The sequence below is a fragment of the Vipera berus genome (assembly GCF_964194415.1).
Source record: "Vipera berus genome assembly, chromosome: Z".
Taxonomy (NCBI): domain Eukaryota; kingdom Metazoa; phylum Chordata; class Lepidosauria; order Squamata; family Viperidae; genus Vipera; species Vipera berus.
Window position 1 is genome coordinate 73,651,029 of NC_138205.1, and position 22,730 is coordinate 73,673,758.

The window sequence follows — 22,730 nt, forward strand, 5'->3', positions numbered from 1 at the left end:
CAGAAGTTACTTGTTTTCTGACTTTAGATAGCTTTGGGATGCTCATCTTTATCTTTTAATCATACTTTATAATCCCCCAAGTAAATCAAAATTTGTAATCAAGTACGCTCCTAACAAATAGGAGAGGTAAATAGTAAAAAAATAATAGATAATAAAAAAGAAAAAAAGGGAAAAATATACCAAAATTTGTAATCCAAAGTGTTCTGCTAGTAGAAGTTTCTTGTTATTCACTCTGTCAAAACAATTTCTAAAAATTCCAGGTCAAGCTGTATTTGTAATCCAGGGAAGTCAGATGATTTCAAAACAACTTTTATTTATAATTGTAATCCATCCTGTAGAAAAGGGCAATCCAAAAAGATTCTTCTCTTTTCCAGCCACAATCTCCAGAACTATAAATTCCAAGGACATCAAAAAGTTTAAACTATAAGCTGTGTCTGGGCATCTAGCCAAGTTCTAGGGCTCCAGTCAAAACAGCTTGATAAGATTAAAAATGTAAGGTTAAATGCAGTTCTTAGTTTTGCCACTAGATATCATTAGATGTCCATTCCCACCAAACTTTTAAAAGTTTAGAAAGTTAAAATCCAATGGTTTCCAAACAAGAAATAAAAAAAAGATTTATAAATGCAAAAGTTTCCCAAAATATCCCCCTTCTATCCCTCAATTGTCTTCACAATGTTATTATAAGTCAATTTTAATTTCCTCTAAAGCTTAAACCACACTTATAGTTCAGGAGGGAGGGGTAGAGAAAGAAAAAATACCCCCCTCCCTAAAGCTTGGGGATTTCTTGATTTTGCGAGCTTTTTCCAGAACCAGCATTTTTTCACTTGTAGAGAGGTAAGGAAAGTAGTCTCACCCAGATCAGCTGTTTTGCTTTCCGCTTGTTTGTGTTCGTTATCTCCAATGATCAGCGCATGGGTGTGGTCAGCTTTCTTCCTGCTGATCCCGAGTACTTCTTTGGATTGAGTGGGTCAGCTACTGCTGGCCTGCAATCTACAAAATTTTACCCTTTGGCAGTTGCCTCTACGGGGTGACTTTCGGTCCTGTTGGACCCCCCAGCGGATAGAAATCAGACTTGGGGAACAGAGCTTTGTCACCGGTATTTATTACTTTACTGAGTTTCATCCAGGCTTCCATGATGCAGACACACTATTCAACTTGTTGGGTTTTGTAGCCTAAGTATAAATGTTAGCGATTAAAGATGCCTTTTCTAAGATGGTACCTGAGTTATTGTTTCTTTAAAAAAAACAAGTGCTATAGAAAATTCACAGATTTTAAATAAAGATACTGCCAAAATAATAGGCAGCACCACTTTAATCTAACTCAGGGCAGATGGAAAACCATGTTTCTTCAACTGTCACTACACCCAAAATCTCAGCAGCCTGGGAAATTCAAGGATGAGAGGCACTGCAATCCAGCAAAGTCTGGACTCGCCTCCTGATCAATATACAAATAGGGCTTCATTATACATGTATACCGTACTTAGGAGTAATTTGTCTCATATTTAAGTGGGAAGAGGTTCTGCTTGATACAATAGTTCTTACTCTTGAGTAAATATGTACTTTATGCTCTGCCTTACGTTACAAGGCTACACCATTATGCAAGTGTTTGAGTTCAGATATCTAGCTATGTTAAGATTAAGATAAATGTTCATATTTAAGGCAAAGCAAAATATAATGCTCTTGCCTCCAGTTTAGAGATCCAAAGCCAGACAATATCTTTTTATTACCACAGAAAAAAGAAACAGTAAAATCCATTTATTCTTCCTCTTAGGCAACTCACAATGATAATGCATTAAATACCGAAAAAATATATTCTTTCCTGTTGTACGCTATCCTTTCCTAATGATAGTTTTCTAATGTATGCTGTACATTCCTTATGATAGTTTTCTAATGTATGCTGTACTTTCCTAATTAAAGTTTAGAATGGAACTTTTTGGCAAAATGCTGTCCTTAAGATGTGATATGAGTATAAGTCCCAGAGTTCTACTGGTCATGCTATGGCTTGAAATTTTGGGAATTATAATATTAATATGCCTGAGAAGTGGAAGGATGAAAAAGGTAGTTCTGAAAATCTGCATACAGTGGGTTGATTGTTGAATAGAAGATTTTGAATATATTGATAGCATTTTGAAGTCTAATTCAGTATTGAAGTCTATTTATTATTTATTTATTTACTCAGATTTATACGGTCATTAATCTCACTGAAGATGACTCTGGGCAATGTAAATTAATCCAATTTCCACATCTGGATTATTTTGGTGGGCTAGGTTAAATATATTTTTAATGAATATTATGTAAAATTTTCCAAGATACCAAATATTTTATACATATACATAAGCACTACTTCAGTTAAAAACAATTTAGTCAGCCATTGCTGACTGGTGCATGTACAGGTTCTGCAAAACAGTGGGCATGTACATTGATATAGCAGTGTTTAAAAGTGCTGTTTTGTTTCTGAAGCACATAACGTAAATCCTGTTGAATTTCCCAGTGGAACTTCTCTGAAAATACTGGAGATTGATTCTGTCATAGTATCTATGACTAATGAAGATGGAACCTCTCTTATTTTTTACCATTTCTTTCTGTGCTGGTTTTAAAGGGGATGATTACATTTCTTCAGGTTATTAGATAAGAGCTAAATACATTACACTTTCAACAAACTATCTCACATTTAAGATTTAAAGGTCAGACATTTGTTTAAACAGTCAAGCCACTGCAAGAGAGTTGAATTGTAGGTCAACTTTCATTTTGACAAGCTTTCTTGAAAATGCTTTCTTCAATCATATACAAACTGATTTTTCCCCTTTCCCTTTTAAGTGTGGCTTCATAAAAATATCTGTATATTATCTAACAGCATTAACCAAACTGCTTCCTTTTCTAAAGGCAAACTGAATTTTACTATAAGTTAAAACTGTTAATTTTCCACAGTAAGTGAATAGGAATTTCTTATTCAACAATAGCTTTAGCATCTCTTTTATAGAAATTTCTTAATTTGTATAGCAGTTGTCAAATAATGAATAACTAACTAATAAATAACTAAGTACTGATAATACAAAACCATTTATCATATTATCCCCACCTCTGGTTGGTTTTTCGAACACACAGCTTGACCAATTATTTGCATTTATATGGCTAAATACTATGTTAGGAAAATTACCTCTTTACCTCCAAGGAGCCGAGAAATTACTTCTCTGTATAGTGGCCTTAAAGTGCATTATATTCCAGGCAATTCCATTTTGTTTTTGTTTAATAAGATATCTCAATCCACTGCTTTGCTGACATTCTCTATGTGGAAGAGAACAGTTGGTTGGTTCAATTAACCTGATCTGTTTTGTGGTACATTCTGGTAGTGAATAACTGCTCTGAGTTTCAGTTATATTACACTGATTTATAGTGGTGCAAAAATATACTAAGCTTTTTCACAATTCCTTACTGAAATTTGATGAAACTTCTAGGTTCCTGTAAACTAGCTTGAATGTTTTTCCTAAACAAAAGCTGCCTTTTAGGTTTGCTTTGAGCAAAAGTATTTTGGATAGTTTAAACACATGTAACATTTCACTAAAATACTTTTCATAATGCTAGTACATGTTTTAAAAATAATTTTAAAAAAATACTTCAAATATGTGCAGAGATAACACAGTGTTTTAGGAATTGTATTAAGAGTTTTAATAACAACAGTGAGGAGTTGCACTCATGGAAGATCCAGAGCACATCTTTCAGTTAATTGTCAAATTATGCACAGCCTCTACATTTCCTTATATTTGGAATGCATCTGTAATATTTGTTTCAAAATGTGCTTTAAAATTGCATTTACTGTATATTCCAAATATTGCCCTATTCCATAAGATTCCAGGTGGTTAAGAATCATAAAATCTTATAAAACAGAACAAAATTACAAAACAATGAAACCCTGATTCCTGCAAAAACCAGTAAAATCAAAAGAAAAGAGTCAGCAGAAAATAATGAATTTCCAATCATCATCCCTATAAAGCAAGGGTGTCAAACTACCAGCCTGCAGGCCAGTTTCATCATACTGAAGCCTTGCCCACCCCATTGCTGACAATGCAAAAAGAATCGTGATACATCACAACACGTAATGTGACATGGTGAGTTTGACACCTGTGCTATAAAGGCAACAGCCTGCTATTTTCCAAAGGCTTAAAGAACAAAGCAGTTTGCATTGTTTTCCTGAATGATTTAGATTTACTGAAATACAGATTGCTTTAATCAGGATGATTAATTGTTACAAGGGGTTAACTCTATACAAGGTTAAATAAGAATGTACAGGTAATCCTTGACTTACAACAGTTCATTTAGTGACCGTCTGAAGTTAGCACAGCACTGAAAAAAGTGATTTATAACCACTTTTCACACTTATGATGTTGCTGCATGGCCCCAGGGTCACGTGATTTACATTCAGATGCTTGACAATATTTATGATGGTTGTAATAGCCTGAGGGTCATCTGGCCATCTTTTGCAACCTTCTGACAAGCAAAATCAACGGGGAAGCCTTTGTCAATGTGCTTCTGGCAAGCAAAGTCAATGTGCTCACTTAAAAAACCATGTTACTAATTTAACAACTGCGGTGATTCACTGCAAATGAGGCAAGAAAAGTTGTAAGGCCAAAAGTCACTAAACAAATTTTTCAATTAGCAACATAAATTCTGGGCTCAATTGTGGTTGTAAGGAGGACTATCTGTACTGTATCTCTAATTAGCAACTAGCTACAGGATGGTGAATCAAATGAGCAAGTTTCCTTACAATTCCAGCACAAAGACATAATTTGTTAATCAGTTTCTGAGATGAAATATGCCACAATTCAACCAGAGATGGGTTTGTTTAAGTAACATTGCTATATGCTGTAAGACTTTCTCATCTCTTTCTGTTTTTAGATAACCAAGCTGAAAATTGACAGCAACCCTTTTGCTAAAGGATTCAGGGATTCTTCCAGACTCACAGATATTGAGAGGTAACGAGGATCTGTTGTATATATGGATAGATTCTAAAGGGAATGCTAACTTGTCCCCATGTATCATTTCTGGCCTTGGCTGTAAATATAAATCTTCCAGGTTTTCTCAGGGAACATTTTCAAAGAAGTAACATATCATGCAAATTGTGATAAAAAGTTGCTTCTAAGCAGCATAGACAGTATGTGTTCTCTGTAATGGGGTCCTCTGTGGTTATATAAAAAGAATGTGTTCACTGATGCATCTTGACTGTTTTTACTTAATGTGTTTATCTGTATGTGTGAATAAAAGATAATATATGTGATAATAAAAGCTAATCACATATTTTAAATGATATGATTGCCGATTAGTGGTACTATGAAAGATTGCTTGGCTTTGATTCAACAAAGTCCTCCTGGATTCACAGCTTAATTTGGAAGATCATTTAACGGCCGTGACCGGGCGGGCCTTCGCACAGGTTCACCTAGTGTGCCAGTTGCGCCCCTTTTTGGACCAAGATGCCCTATGCATGGTTACTCATGCCCTCGTCACCTCTTGCCTGGACTACTGCAATGCTCTTTACATGGGACTGCCCTTGAAGAGCACCCGGAGGCTTCAACTGGTGCAAAGTATCTCGGTACTCCCATGTTACACCACTCCTGCGCGAGCTGCATTGGCTTCCGGTTGCCCTCCGGGTGCGATTCAAGGTGCTGGTAATAACCTTTAAAGCCCTGCATGGCTTAGGCCTGGGGTACTTGCGAGATCACCTGCTGCCATTGTCAACATCCCATCACCCAGTTTGCTCCCACAGAGTCGGCCTCCTCAGGGTACCATCAGCCAGACAATGCTGGCTGGTGACCCCCAGGGGGAGAGCCTTCTCTGTGGGCACGCCGACCCTCTGGAACGAATTACCCCCGGAGTTGTGGATGACTCCTGACCTTTGGTCCTTTCTCCATGACCTGAAGACTTGGTTGTTCCAACAAGCGGGTCTGGACTGACTACGGTTTTTTAATTAGGTTTTATCGGGTTTTTAAATTGTCACGTAATTATTGTATATTTTTTTTAAAAAAAAGTTTCTTATGTTTTTTTTAATTTTTATTGTTGTGAGCCACCCTGAGTCCTCAGGGAGAAGGGTGGCATATAAATTTAAATAAATAAATTAAATAAATAAATAAAGTGTTTGATGTCATTGAGAAAACAGTTTTCCTGACTGAAGTAAGAAGTCATTAAATCAGTTTGCTATTTTATATCTTCTAGCCCTGTGGTGGTGAACCTATGGCATGCGTGCCACAGGTGGCACGCAGAGCCCTCTCTGTGGGCATGCACGCCATCGCCCCAGTTCTAGGCCTTCAGCTGGGTTTTATAAAACCTTTTCGCTTTAGGCCTCCAACACTGTGTGCAAAAAAAAGTTCAATCAATCAATCAATTTCAACTTCTTGTGGGGAAAAAAAAGATCTCGCAAAGTTGGAATTGATTGATTGAACTTTTTAGTCCCACCCACTCTGCCATTACCACTGCAGCCATGCCCACCCAATGGGCCACGCCCACCCAATGGGCACTTGGTCTCTAAAAGGTTCGCCATCACTGTTCTAGCCACTTCAAAAGCTGCAAGAGGCTTCCAGTTTTCCACTCATGTGTTGTACTCATGTAAAAACTGTTTTGGATAACAAACTAGAGGCATTGAAAGAAGATGTTTTATATGCATAGCACCTACCCCAAAACATTGAGCTACTGAACTTCCAGAAGCTGTGTTTTTCAGTGAAACCGGTCTATCAGAGAAACCTGGTCTACCCAACTATGGGACGGAGCATACTGCTTCCGCTTCTGCCTTTCAGTCCCAATCTTTCACAGGCAGTCACTTCTAAATTTAATACTAAATTTAAATTTAACACAGTTCCAGAAGCTATTTTGAGGAGAAGTAACATAATAGCTTTCATTAAAAATAAAAGGGGTGAATTCATGCAACAGTTTTGAATCTGAGCTTAGATACTTTTCTTAAATATTGTTGAATCCTTCTGCATCATGCACATTCATAAAAAGTTCATATTTTCTTGATATCTTATTTGAATCTAGGAATTAGCTAAGAAGCAGTGATTGTTCCTTTTATTGTGTAGATTTTAAACATGACAATAGTAGAACAAAACCAAATCTTATAAGGTAATGTTTTCAGTTGCAGCCAAAGTTATCACAAAATCTTATATGAGCATTCTTTAAAATCTATAATATACTTAAAATATAATCTTTTTTTGAACCATATTTTTGGATCGTTGAATAGTAGTTTCAGATTGTTTCAAACAATTGTTTCTGCTTTACAGAAATAGACCAGTCAAGATCTTTATTTCAGTGACTACATAAATAGAATTGCTTTCACCTACGTCCTTCAGCTTCTAATGAAGATAAGCAACTAGCTAGAAGCCTCTGCTATTTTTCCCAAAATCTTCAATGAGTATATAATTTTAGAGGCAATATCATAGAAATTGTTTTTAAATGCAGACTACAAATAAATTCCCAATAATTACTCTGAAATAAATCTAACATAGATTATTTAATTTATTTATTTACGGTCCAAGACTACGTCACGGAATTTAAAATACTGCTTACCATTAATACATGTACAGTAGATATGTAAAAGGAAGAAATCTTATAAAAACTTTTCCCTGAAAATATTAAATGTTTCTATAAGCTAAAGCTATAAATTAAAAAAAAGCTATTGGCTTCAAAACACCCATGTATTGATTATTTAATACTTCAATCTCCCTGTGATGAGTGGAATTTATCATACTTAATTTTAAAATTCAGCTAAAATAGATCTTACTGAAAAACAATCCATAAATCTAACAAATAGGATGTCAATGCTGCTAACATCGGATGTTCTTGCTTTGACAAAAAATGAAGAAGCACCTATTTCATATTTCTACTTGTGTATCACTTTTAGAGTTAAAGTTAGTTGGAGAAGGGAGGGGGATGAGAAATTAGTTAGACATAAACAATAGTAGCGGAATAGTTTCAAGGTTGAATGTAACAAGAGACAATAAGTAAGAACTGGGGGGGTTACACTAAGGATGGAGAACTAACCCTTCAAACTAATTGGAGAATGTGATTAATGACAGCAACGAAAAGAAGAGAATTGTGTTTAATATTATTGTACTAAGGGGAGTGGAATTCAGATTCCAGCTTCTCACAAGCATTGCCGATGTTATAGGGCTCTAATAAAAGACTTTTAAGGTAAACAATGCCTCAGAGTTCTTTGAAGAGCTCATCCGTGGGAAACTTGACATAGGACACAGTAGGAAAGATCTTTTCTGTGCATATATTATATGCAGTAAAAGCAATGGATTACAACTTCAATACATTCCTTGAATGATGGCCCTTGAGGACAATCTGCAGAGTTAATAAGGTCTCCAATGCTACATTTACAAACAAGCAATATTATCAATTTCACTTAAATGACTTAGCAAAGATTGTTAGCAGATTGACTCCCCACCTTGGAAACTAGATGTTTAAGTTGCCCCTGTAATCAGAAAAATCAATCTTATGAATAAGTTTCCTAAGGCAAAAACTCTTTGTTATCAATTGTTTGGAACATTAGCTTGTTTTCTTTGCTATGCAAAACATCCTGCAGAACTCTTATTAATCATAAGCAGTGAGACTTTGGGTTGACCTAAATAGTGTGAATGTGGGACAAAGCTTCATATTTAATTTCCAGATATTTAAGTCTGCTTCTCCCCCCCCCCCCCAACTAGCCTTTAGGGAGGGAAGCAAATCAGATCAATTGATCTTTAGAGACCCAAAGAAATTAAATTAGGCTGGAGTCAGTTACTGCACTAAACCATCTAGTAATTGGATTGCTCCTTGTAACTGATTGAAAACAGCTTCCATCTGCAGCAATATAGGCTGGGTTTCCATACAACAAATCTGAGAGAAAAACACATCTTTTTATGACATGATGACAGACATTGCACTTTTCTAGCTTAATTGAATATGGTTTTATAAATACATGACTCTAACAATTTCAACTGTGTCATTTCAAATTTACAGTCTCAGTCAGACCTTAATTTAAAGTAAGGCTCCACTTTGGAATTTTTGAAACATATTGTCAATATCAGGGCTTAATTATGGACTACTTCAAATAATGATGAAAAGAAAGAAAGTACTCATCAATATCTCCAGAAACCTTCCTCTTTATTAGTGAATACAGTATATTTAACAGATTAAGATAAGCTCCCATAGAGAGGATCTGCTCACAATATACAAAACAGATTTTTGGTTTTACCTGTAAAGTTGGATAAAACACTGATTTCTGTTCAGTGCTAGGTAGCATTTTGCCTAGCAAATGCTAGGCAAAGCAGGTGGTGCTTGTCTCATTGGGGTTTTTGGCAGAATTACTTCATAAGAATGCTTAAAGAGTACTTAGGATTTATGATAATGATTGCAAATTTTATGTTCTTTAAAGAAATTATTTAATTTATTAATTTGATCCCAAACTCACAGTGGCAAATAACAACAAGCAAAGAAAAGAGAATCAAAGGTTGAGAAACATTTTTATTATTTCTATTTTTTTTAATATTCTGTAACATTGTATATTCCATTCTCAGTAAAAATAATATATTCAAATTAATTATTTATAATTCTCTATTTGCATCCATATATACAGTATTTCTTCTTTATTTAATTAAATTAAAACATTATAACAGATATGTTTCATGAAAAAACTTCAGGTTTGGAATCCTCTATACCCTATCAACATATGGGAATAAATAAACTTTCTGAAGTAGAATTTTTTCCATTTTTCTTTGCCTTCTAAAGAGTTGTTTTTCACCTATTCAATAGAATAACACATAGAAAAGTAATACAATTTTTATCATAGTTACCTTTTTTGAATTAGATCTAATTTTCCCCCATCAAGCTATATTTTTAAGAATTGCAAACCAAACCACAGAAGAATCGATTTGTCTGAAATAGACTTGTGTAATTGTTTGCTATTGGAATATCTAAAGATGAATATTCATGGTGCTTTGAAGAACTGCTGATTTTGAAGGGGAGCTTATAAATCACAAATCCAGATTTAGCAAAATATACTTTAATATTGCTATCTCACCAAATTCCAATAATTAATATTTTCAGGATTCTTTCAATGGATTTGATAGTAGATAAGCATATTATTCACAATACAAATTCAAGCAAGTTTCTTTAACTTGAATCAAGAACCTGCCCCTCCTTGTTCTTTCATTGAGTCCATGATCTGCACCCAAAGTTCCATAGTCAGAATAAATGATAAAGGACCTTATAGGATGGCCTGGTTTTACTCCTGTATAGGGATAGGAATTCAAATTATTTATCCCCATAATCATAGATACATTAAAAATTAGATTGAATTGATATGCCTTTAACACATCTTTCAGATAAATACAGTTTACCAAATGGAAGCACTTATAGATATATAAACTATAGAGACATAGTTCTTCCAAGTTGGAGAATTATGTTCAAAACATCCAAATTAGTGTGACAATATACATAGCAGGTAGAAAAACATTTGGTAAGTATGTCTGTGGAAATTCTCAACCATCCAGGACCTGGTTGTCCCAAAGATGCTTTTCAAAAGTATCTTTGAAGTCAGGATTGAAGAAGCTTCTTGGATGAGAACCAAAATGTTTTCAAGGAAAAAACAAAGAAAGTCCAGATGACTTTTGAAAAGCACCTTTGGGACATTTGGTCAGTATAATAATTTTCTATATTTATCTCTCTTACATTGATAGTCAGAAATGAATTAAAGAGGTCCATTAGGCCAGGAATAGAACAGTATAACTCACCAATTTATGATTTCCAGAATAAAGATTGTTCCCCAGCCTTGGCAAAATTATCTTTTGTCACTTCATTATTGTTAATCTGAAACAAAGGTGTATTTCCCATTTTCCATATCCATATCTGTGATTATAAAACTAAGTTTGAATTAATTTTTTTGTTGCAATGAAACATGGAAAGCTCAGAGCAGCTTTAAAAATTGCTCACCGCTTTCTAATCTGGCCATGAAGCTTATATCAAAACAAAGTGGGGGGGGGGGAGCTGGAAATGAAATGAAGAAAAGGATCATTCCTCTGAACTGATTTTCTTTGGGCATAAATCTCAACAAGGGGAAACATCTCACTGTGTGTGTCCACTGTGGAGCAACCATGGCATAGTCTGTGTGCTGGAACTCTGTGTATACTATATTGCAGAAGATATACAGAATCGTGCAGTAAAAACTACAAAGTCTATCAGTCAGTGGAGGAAAGGTCTATTGCTTTAAAGTATTGCTTTAAATTGGTGGTATTGCCATAATGTATCTTTTGATAAAAATGGAATTAAATGTTAAAGGCACGGGATTCTGATTATAAACAAGCTTAATGATTTTCTGAGATTAAAGAATGTGCCGTTGACATATTTTTAGGACATAGAATTATAACAGCAAATATATTTACATGTTGGCAATTTATATTTATATATTTATTTATAAAAGATACCAGTGTAGTAGCTACCTGTTACAGCAGGATCGTGTAATTCAAGTCCTGTATAGTCCTTGTTTCATGAAAACTGATGGCGGATCAATGATGATTTCATGATTAAATATTTGGAGGAGACTATAGAAATTGGAGGGATTTGGTTCCCATTTGCAAATAATTGATATTAAAATTGAGTACTGAGGTACTGAATTTAAATATATTATTTAAATAGTATAATTAAAACAAAGTGTGTATATTTCTACAAATATATAATGTGTATTAATTCATTATGCATGTAAATTCATGTTTTTAATCCCATTATTCCAAAGCATATTCATTGCTCAGGCCACCTTACTCAAGGAGGTGGGTTGTAAATTGCTGAGAAGATATTTGGTATGATTCAATAGCTGGATATTTGACCTAGTGACAGGCGTAATGTTCACATGACATGTGTAACCAGGTTATGCAAAGTCTTAGCAGTAACAGTTGCTCAATATGCTTGGTTAGTATTAACCTTTGTTTAGTACTTCATGGGTTGGAAGAGGATGTGAATCTAGTTCAGTTGCTTAGTTGGTGGAAAAGGTAATAACTATGTCGTAATAATAATAATAAAAGGTAATAACTCTGTTGCATGAAAGCAGCCAATGTACCTGATGTAAGGACTAAAGTGCTAAAATTGATGAACTCTAAATTCTTTGGCCAACATAAGTTTAATAATTCATTTTCTAAAGCTGCTTCTTCTCTTGTTCCTTTTGCTTGTCTCGTTTTACTAGAAACAATAGAAACAATAATTCATATCCATGATGTAACCAATGCAGTTTTTCTCTTTTTCTTTCTACAATAAGATCTTCTGGAGATAACTCCAAAATAGCTAGTCTTTAATCACTTAAAAAGGCAATAATTCAATTATAGTATCCTCTGAGTAGCAATTGCCATTGCCTTTGTGTTCATTTCCAGTCCCTGCAAGTAAATTACTTCGATAAGATTCTCTGTCCATTCTTTACTCACATTTGTTCTACAGAGACTGCATATAAAATATTAGCAATATTACAAGGACAAAACAATTCTGTGCTTTAGTTAGGAACAGAGGAGGGGGGGTTCATTGTAATTATATATTGTACCCCTTTTTTATGCTGAACACCACACTAAATGCACTATTTTTTTGTGCCATACTGACATCAATGGGCATGAGCAATGAAGATATCTGCTGAACACCAGATTTAAATAGCATTGGTTAACTGGATTATCTAGGATGGCACAAATAGACCATTGTGCATCAGCTCAGATTGTCTTTGGGGAATCTTGCTAGCTAAAATAGTTTTGTTCATAAAAAGATCAACTCAGTAAATAATTCCTGCTTCTTAAAAGTTGTCATTATAACTACCATTTTCCACCTGGTCTTAATTCATTATCCTGTTGGATTCATTTCCTTCACTCTCAGTTATTAATAGTTTCAGGAATACTTTTGCCCATTAGAGCTTGTTTGATAATATGAATTATACGGCGAACAAAAAAGCCACCTTAAGCAGTACATAATACTGTACTTACCTTAAGTCAAAAGAATATTTAAATTCATGAGAGCTTAACATTGCAGGAAGTGTATCTATTTATCCATCCATTTATCTATATCTATCTATCTATCTATCTATCTATCTATCTATCTATCTATCTATCTATCTATCTATCTATCTCTATATAATTTCAACTTGTTAGGTTTTGTAGCTTAGGCATAAATGTTTGTCATAAAAACGTCTCTCTTCTAAGATGGTATCTGATTTTTTAAAATTAAAAATGCTACAGAAAATAATCAGGTTTTAATAAAATGTAGTGCCAAATAAGAGGAAGCACCATTTCAATCTAATTCAAAATGGACAGAAATATGTGATCTTTCAGCTGCTGCTGCACCTGAAATCTCAGCAGTCTGCAAATGTGAAGATGAAAGGCACTGCAGTTCAGCAAAAACTCACCTCATGATTGATATACAAATAGGGCTTCTTTATGCATATTTATTCAGAAGTTAACTGTCCCATATTTATCTGAAGCAGGTTCTTCCTCACACAGTAGTTCTTACTCTTAAATAAATATGCATCTTATGGCCTGCCTTAGGCCACAAGGCTGCAATATTATGTGGTATTTGTGTTCATCAGTACTTAGTTAAAACTAAATTATGACAGTTTTTGTATCTGAGACAAAGCAAAATGCAATGCTTTTAGGTCCAGTTCAGTTTGCAGTTGTCTAAGTCCAATAAACCAATAGGCACCAAGGACAAAACTGTGGCACATGTAATTATGAGCAGGTCTCCTTATGCTTGTTATGTAATACCTCTCTTCTCTATAAGCTGCTGTGATCATCATGAGGTTTCCAATTCAAAGTGCTGATTATTACTTATAAAGACCTGGGGGGCATATAGTCTAGTTGTACCTGCAATTGTCCATCTCCATTGGTTTTTGTCCAGCCTGCACAATCTGACAAAATTGCTATACTGTGGATCTCAATTGAACATGTCATCTACTGAGGCCTTGGAAGTGTTTCTTCTCTACTGCAGCACTCTAGAACATTATCTCTGTGGAGATTTGAACTGTTCTAACCTTGCCATAAATGAGCCTTAAAAATCTGGTGCTCTTCCCAGGTGCTGGGCCAGGATAATTGCTGGAGCTTTTAGATTAGACATAGTATGGAAAAGATGTTTTTTGTTGTTCCCACTAATTTCCTCTAGTCTTTTTAGATGCATTTATGTCCCACTGTAGGCCACTCATATTTATTTTGGAGTCAGTTGGCCCTAGAAATGTGTTTTATAAATTAAGTAATTAAACACTAAAATCCCTTTACTATTTCTCTCCATAAATTAATACTAATAATGTCTGAGATAACTAATATTTTGCTGCCATTCCCTGATGAAACTTTAGATGTGAACTTTTCAAAGTACTTGATGATGTAAATCTTCATATTGTATTTCTTGCTGTCGTCTAGTAGTTGTCTGGATTTATTTCACCCAGTACCTGTAGCTCTTTCAGGAAGATTTGATATCACGTGTTAATGTGATATTAATGCATAACCTAGAACATCAAGTTATTGATTCTTATGATGCTGTTTTCTGAGCTATTAGATTTCTCTATTTTTATTTAGCATATGGCATCTAAACAGATCATGCAATCACTGATATACACATTTAGTTTAAATAAAGCATCAACACATTTTAATAAAGACTTTTTAAAAATAATCATTTTTTTTAAAAAAAGCTTTTTGATGAATGGATACTCAATATAAAAAATATAATGAATGCAAAATTTATAAACCAACAGCATAGTTGATGTTCTCATCTTAACAAAGCAGAGAAACAAAGCAATAACAATGTTTTGCAGTTGTACTAGAACTGTCAGGTATTCAGAGACCTTCACATAATAAATCAGAGGATACTGTATGTCATCATTATAATCCTGTATTAAACAGATAGAATGACTGAGGTAAAGAGAATGAGAGAGACATATAGAGACAGAGACAAAGAAGAATTGCCAATGGCTGTTTAGTGAGTTCATGGCAGTAGTTAAATTTGAAGTTCAGATTTCTAACTATGTTTCATGGCCATTACCACAGCTATTAAATTGTAATAGCTGAGCATTAGGAGAACATGAATGGAAAAGATTCCTTGGAAGCTAGTTCTTCTTCCAATTCAGCACAGTACCACTCCCACAGACTGTTAGTTCCAGCTAAAAGACTGCTGTTTGTTCCACAATGCACTATACAGTATTTTTATTTTGCAACCACAATGACTAATATTTTAAAAATAGTTAAAATAGTTAAAAGAAAGTAGCAGGCACAGACAACTTCAGCAAACTATAATCTTTGGTTTGAGACACTGATCACATGTACAAACTTAATGCATTGTTTTCCTACATCAGAAGAACAGTCATTATGAACATTTTAGTATAGGTTGGTGTAATATGAAATTACAAAGTAGGAAATTCAGAAAGATATTTTTGAAAGTGCCCTTAATAGGAATATGGAATAACATTATTTATTTTATGTCATGTTAATTACATACATGCAGTACACAGTTGAATTCCAATAACATGACCATTTGAGCAGTAACTGATTGTGCAAAGGTAAATTTTTAGTTGGTATAATACTTAGCATGCTGGGTTTTTTTTTTACAGAGAAAGTGTAGAGAGTCTTATACAAAAGCATTCCTATGCTCGATCCCCCATCAGAACCTATGGAGGAGAAGATGAAATTCTGGGAGATGATAACCAAACAACACAAAGCCGAGGTAAGAGGAAGTAAGCCTGAAGTAATCCTCAAAGAAACTGCATTTGGAAAATAGAGGCATATCCCACCTCCACCCCGCTTCAGCAATGTTGCATCTCTTTGAATGTAATATCACTTAGTCATTTATTTGAATTCATGTCCTACCACTATCTACTTTTTATATCAATTCAATAGCAGACTATTTAGACAGAGTCAAATATTATACCTGTAAGCTATCAAATAATGCATAGCAAGCCTCATATTGGCAATTACACATTCATTCAGTCATATAGGTAGATGACACAGTTTAGAAGATGAAGAGGGTCTTTTGTAAGTTCTTGTTACTGCATCTTAATTTTAATAAAATGAATACTTCATATTTATGTTTGCTCAAAAGTAAAAAAAGATTGATTCATAGATATGTGCAGCTAAACACATCAATGTTGTGTTTCAAATATCAATAGGTGATGTGTTTTAAATATCAACAAGTCCAAGGGAGCATATTTCCTTTTTCATCTTTGTTGTTGTTAGTTACAAAGTCACGTCCGACCCATCGCAACCCCATGGACAACGTTCCTCCAGGCCTTTCTGTCCTCTACCATCTTCTGGAGTCCATTTAGGCTCACGCCTACTGCTTCAGTGACTCCATCCAGCCACCTCATTCTCTGTCGTCCCTTTCTTCTATTGCCCTCAATCTTTCCCAGCATTAGGCTCTTCTCCAGTGAGTCCTTCCTTCTCATTAGGTGGCCAAAGTATTTGAGTTTCAGGATCTGGCCTTCTAAAGAGCAGTCAGGGTTGATCTCCTCTAGGCCTGACTGGTTTGATCGCCTTGCAGTCCAAGGGACTCGCAGGAGTCTTCTCCAGCACCATAGTTCAAAGGCCTCAATTCTTCGGTGCTCAGCCTTTCTTATGGTCCAACTTTCACAGCCATACATTGAAACTGGGAAGACCATAGCCTTGACTATACGCACTTTTGTTGACAGGGTGATGTCTCTGCTTTTTAGTATGCTGTCTAGATTTGCCATAGCTTTCCTCCCCAGGAGCGTCTTTTAATTTCATGGCTGCAGTCCCCATCTGTGGTGATGTTGGAGCCCAGGAAAATAAAATCTGTCACTACCTCCATTTTTTCTCCATCTATTTGCCAGGAATTGAGGGGGCCAGATGTCATGATCTTGGTTTTCTTAATGTTGACTTTTGAGCCCACTTTTGCACTCTCTTTCTTCACCCGCATCAAGAGGCTCTTTAGTTCCTCTTCACTTTCTGCCATTAGAGTGGTATCATCTGCATATATGATATTTCTCCCGGCGATCCTAATTCCAACTTTTGATTCATCTAGCCCTGCCTTTCTCATGATGTGCTCTGCATATAAGTTAAATAGGCAGGGCAACAGTATACAGCCTTGCTGGACTCCTTTCCCAATGTTGAACCAATCAGTGGTTCTGTGTCCAGTTCTCACTGTTGCTTCTTGACACGCGTATAGGTTTCTCAAAAGACAAATAAGATGGTCTGGTACTCCCATCTCTTTAAGAACTTGCCACAATTTGTTGTGATCCACACAATCAAAGGCTTTAGCATAGTCAATGAAGCAGAACTAGATGTTTATCTGAAACTCTCTAGCTTTCTCCATGATCCAGCGTATGTTGGCAATTTGATCTCTAGTTCTTCTGCCTCTTCGAAATCCTGCCTGTACTTCTGGAAGTTCTCGATCCACATACTGCTGAAGTTTAGCTTGTAGATTTTAAGCATAACTTTACTAGCATGTGAAATGAAAGCAATGGTGCGATAGTTTGAAACTGACCTTTTCCAATCCTGTGGCCACTGTTGAGTTTTCCAAATTTGCTGGCAAATTGAGTGTAGCACTTTTACTGCATTGTCTTTTAAGATTTTGAATAGCTCAGCTGGAATACTGTCACCTCCACTGTTGTTGCTCAGATTTCCTAAGGCCCATTTCACTTCACATTCTAGGATGTCTGGCTCGGGGTCAGTGACCACCCAATCGGGTTATCTGGGATGTTAAGCTCATTCTTGTATAGTTCTTCTGTGTAGTTTTGCCACCTCTTCTTAATCTCTTCTGCCTCTGTTAGGTCCTTGCCATTTTGGTCCTTTATCATGTCCACCTTTGCATGAAACGTTCCCTTCATCTCTCCAATTTTCTTGAAGAGATCTCTGGTCCTCCCTATTCTATTGTTTTCTTCTATTTATTTGCATTGTTGATTTAAGAAGGCATTCTTATCTCTTTTAGCTATTCTCTGGAATTTTGCATTCAATTGGGTGTATCTTTCTTTTCTCCCTTGCCTTTCACTCCCCTTCTTTCCTCAGCTATTTGCAAAGCTTCCTCAGACAGCCATTTTGCATTCTTGCATTTCTTTTTCTTTGGGATGGTTTTGGTTGCTACCTGTTGTACAATGTTGCAAACCTCTGTCCATAGTTCTTCAGGCACTCTGTCTATCAGATCTAATTCCTTAAATCTATTTGTCACCTCTACTGTATATTCATCAGGGATATGATTTAGTTCATACCTGAGAGGCCTAGTGCTTTCCCCTATTTTCTTCAATTTAAGCCTAAATTTTGCAACAAGAAGCTCATGATCTGAGCCATAGTCAGCTCCTGGTCTTGTTTTTACTGTCTGTATAGAACTTCTCCATTTTTGGCTGCAGAGCACATAGTCAATCTGATTTCTGTGTTGACCATCTGGTGATGTCCATGTGTAGAGTTGTCTATGGATTGTTGGAAAAGAGTGTTTGCTATGACCATCGTATTCTCTTGACAAAATTCTGTCAGCCTGTACCCTGCTTCATTTTGTATTCCAAAGCCAAACTTGCCTGTTATTCCAGTTATCTTTTGGCTTAGTAGTTTAGCATTCCAATCCCCCATGATGATAAGGACATCATTTTTTGGTGTTAGTTCTATAAGGTGCTGTAGGGCTTCATGGAACCGGTCAATTTCATCCTCTTCAGCACCAGTGGTTGGGGCATAGACTTGGACTAATTGAATGGTTTGCCTTAGATTCAAAGTAAGATAATTCTGTCATTTTGAGGATTGTATCCCAGTATTGCTTTTCCTACTCTTTTATTGACTATGAAGGCTACTCCATTTCTTTTGAGGGATTCTTGCCCTCAGTAGTATACCTGATGGTCATCTGAATTAAATTCACCCATTCTTGTCCATCTTAGTTTGCTGATTCCTAAGATGTCTATGTTCAGTCTTGTCATCTCTTGTTTGACCATGTCCAGCTTGCCTTGATTCATGGATCTTATATTCCAGGTTCCTATGGAGAGTAAATCTTTACAGCATCAGACTTTCCTTTCACCACCAGATGCATCCACAGCTGAGCGTCCTTTTGGCTTTGGCCCAGTCACTTCATTCTTTGTGGTGCTACTAGTACTAGTCCTCTGCTCTTCCCTAGTAGCATATTGGACACCTTCCGACCTGAGGGGTTCATCTTCCAGCATCATATCTTTTTGCCTTTTGGTACTGTCCATGGGGTTTCATGGCAAAGTTATTGGAGTGGGTTGCCATTTCCTTTTCCAGTGGATCACATTTTGTCAGAACTCTCTGCTATGACCTGTCCATCCTGGGGGGTCCTGCATGGCATAGCTCATAGCTTTGTTGAGTTACACAAGCTCCTTCGCTGCAACAAGGCAGTACTCCATAAAGGGGTTTTTCATCTTATGCTTCCCCAAATTGCAAGGAGCATATAAGTTAACTGTCTTTGTTCAGTTAAGAGAATTTAAGAGCCGTGGTGGCGTAATGGTTAGAATGCAGCACTGCAGGCTAACTCACTGCTCACTCCAGGAGTTTGATCCTGACTGTTTCAAGATTGACTCAGCCTTCTATCCTTCAACGGTTGGTAAAATGAGGATCCAGATTGTTGGGGACAATATGCTGACTCTGTAAACAGCTTACAGTGGTCTGGAAAGCACTATGTTTAATTAATCTTGGGCATTGATTTTTATACATTTAACATTCTTAAATATGTATTTTAAAGGAAGCTGTTCAAATGGTCTTATCCCAACCTAGAGACACAGATTACTATTTTTAATAATTAAAATTTATAATTTTGTCCAAAAAGTAGGGTTTAACCTTAATTTTCTATCAGGAGGTGGACTATAAGCTTCAGCAATAAAGATATTTTCCCATCTGATTGTACTTACAAAATTGCAGAATCTATGCTTTATAATACTATATCTATTGCATTCTACCATCAACAGACCAATGGTAGATTCAGAAAGATTCCTTATTCTAGGAGAATCTGTTCTCTCTGGTTTTGCAGAGAATCATGTAGCTGGTTAATAGTTTCTCTCCTTAAAAAATTTCCATGGATGACTAAATAAATTTCTGCCCATATTTCTCTCCGACTATGAATCAGCAACAATGTTTGAGGTGCTTAACTTTTCTGAAGTAGCTTGTAGAATAGCTGATTTTTCCCTTGATAACTTTAACCGCCCATCTTAATATTGACTAAAGTTAGCAATAAGTTGTGAGTGTTGTTTTTTTAACCCTTCCTTCCTTCCTTCCTTCCTTCCTTCCTTCTTTCCTTCCTTCCTTCCTTCCTTCCTTCTAATTTGTTTTTTGGTTAATCCATTACATTGTCAGTGAACATATTTGCCTGGTAAGCAAGTTCAAAATAGTTATTAGAAAGCCAGAATATGTGCTAGCTTCATTGGAGGTTGTCAGAAAAGGATGGAGATCTATGAAAATATATTCGATTTCTATATACAGAGAAAACATAGATCGCTTTGTCTGAACTTATCCACAGGTCTGTTTGCTTTCCTATTTGGATTTCCATATGCTCATAACCCTGATTTCCCCAGCATAATCAAGCCTTATTTTCTGTTATGCTGGAAAACATTCTGGGAAAAATGACCTATATGTCTCTAGAATTGCCTGGGGCAATATGGGTTCTAAAATGCCATATGCATTGCTCATGGTTAAAACTTCTAATATAGTAGCATGGGTCTGATATTTTCCATTTTCTACACATACTGTAATCTTCTGGGATGTATGTGTTGCAGATAAATCTTTGGGTACTGTTACTGTATATAAGGATGCACAAGGACACAATAGTACCTAGAATTCTCAAATGACACTTTCCCCCCCAAATCAGATAATTTATACTTCCAAATGCTTTTAAATGTGACTATTGGTAACATCCAACAGATTCTTTGGTTCCTGTTCAAATGAATGCTGTCTAGATTAGTTGCACTGGCTTTGATTCTGTATAGTTAAGAATAGACCTGTGGATTAATCTCCTGGGGTGATTCATTATGCTTTTATACTGCAGTTATCTTCTGTGAACTGCCTGATATGCAGTTGCTACTTCAGGAAAATGCTGTATGCTGGCATCTGGCAATGTTTTTCTTTTGCTCTCAAAGTTTACTTAGAGTTGCTGTGATAGCTGTGTTATAAACATGACACAACTTCTTTGAATCCCCTAAAGGTTTATATTGCTTCTCCTTGTTTGCAGGATCAGCTTTTACCACATCTGATAATTTGTCCCTCAGTTCCTGGGTCTCATCCTCTTCCAGTTTTCCTGGATTTCAACATCCACAGTCCTTGACTACTCTTGGTTCTAGCAGTGCCTCAATAGCCACTCCAATTCCTCACCCAATTCAAGGATCACTGCCTCCATTTAGCCGTCTTGGAATGCCTTTGACACCTTCTGCCATTGCTAGCTCAATGCAAGGAAGTGGCCCCACATTCCCATCTTTTCATATGCCCAGATACCACCATTATTTTCAGCAAGGGCCTTATGCAGCAATTCAGGGACTACGCCATTCTTCTACAGTGATGACACCTTTTGTATAACTGACCCCAAGCCAAAGAGAGGCAATATTAGGCCAATAAGAATGATGGACATACAGTATTGCAAAGATCTGAGAAGAAACATTGTAAGAATTCAAGAGAAAACCAGCCTGCGTGTGACATGATGAAGGAATTAAAGTTACATGAAAAATGTGCTAATCAGAGTGGTTGGGAAGTCTAAACCTAATGTTGCCAAATGGATTCTGAATGTAACAAGGTTTCCAACTAATTGCCATATTATGTGAAAGTGCATCAGAGCCACTAGATAAAAACCTGTGTTAATGCAATAGTATAAAGCTTTGCTGTCCCAAAGATGCTTTTTCACAAGGTAACTGGACTCTGTTTTGTTTTGTTTTTTGAAGACATTTCATTTCTCATCCAAGAACTTTCTTCAACTCTGACTGGATGGTGGAGAATGGAAGGATTTATACTCCTTGCAGACAGCTGGTCATTTGCTTTCTTTTAGAGAGCCATTGAAGCCACCTGGAGGTTTATCTGTGTTGTCACCTGAATAATGCAAATGAGTATAGAGCCTTCTTGGAACTGTTGAAAGGACTGTGTTGTAGACTGGAGATAAATGATGTCGTATCCCTCCTCCTTTGTTGAGACAGGGCTGTTCAATTTTGACATAAATGGACTTTTTGATCCCTCTTTCAAACCAGTGGTCCTCTCTGTCCAAAATGTGGATTTTGCAATCCATCTGCATTTAAAAGACAAAGGCCACTCTTTTGAAGATAGCAAAGTCCACATTTTGGACAGAGAGGACCGCTGGTTTGAAAGAGGGTTCAAAGAGGCCATTTATGTCAAAACTGAACAAAAAGAGAGGGAGGGATCTGACATCATCTCTCTCCAGGCTACAACACAGTCCTTTCAACAGTTCGAAGAAGATTCCACACCCATTTATGCCACTCAGATAACCCTGAAGACACAGGTAAGTCTCCAGGTAGCTTTAACAACTCTCTAAAAGAATGGAAATGACCTGCTGTCTGCAAGGAGTATAAATCTTTCCATTACCCACCATCCAATCAGAGCTGAAGAAGCTTCTTGGATGAGAAGTAAAACATCTTCAAAGAAAAACAAGGAAGTCCAGTTGCCTCCTGAAAAAGCACCTTTGGGACAACCATGACCTGGATGACTGAGAATCTCCATGGACATATAGCTATGCTGTTTCTAGATTTCCTTCTCAACAAAGGCAAAAGAGGCAATATTGGTGTAGTAATTTAAGGAGGGTGGGGAAATGAGCATATTTAGTCAT

At 36.2% G+C, this 22,730-nt stretch overlaps 1 protein-coding gene across 1 annotated transcript in view; it reads left to right on the forward strand.

Moving 5' to 3' along the window:
- Positions 1-21,478, forward strand: part of TBX20 (T-box transcription factor 20) — a gene marked incomplete at both ends in the record, with an annotated part of 58,632 nt that extends 37,154 nt beyond the window's left edge. Inside the window, 3 exons of the mRNA XM_081345452.1 lie at positions 4,893-4,969; positions 15,580-15,692; positions 21,138-21,478. Coding sequence (XP_081201578.1) covers positions 4,893-4,969; positions 15,580-15,692; positions 21,138-21,478 — 531 coding nt within the window. The remainder of the gene's footprint in view (positions 1-4,892; positions 4,970-15,579; positions 15,693-21,137) is intronic.
- Between the last annotated feature and the right edge of the window lie 1,252 nt (positions 21,479-22,730).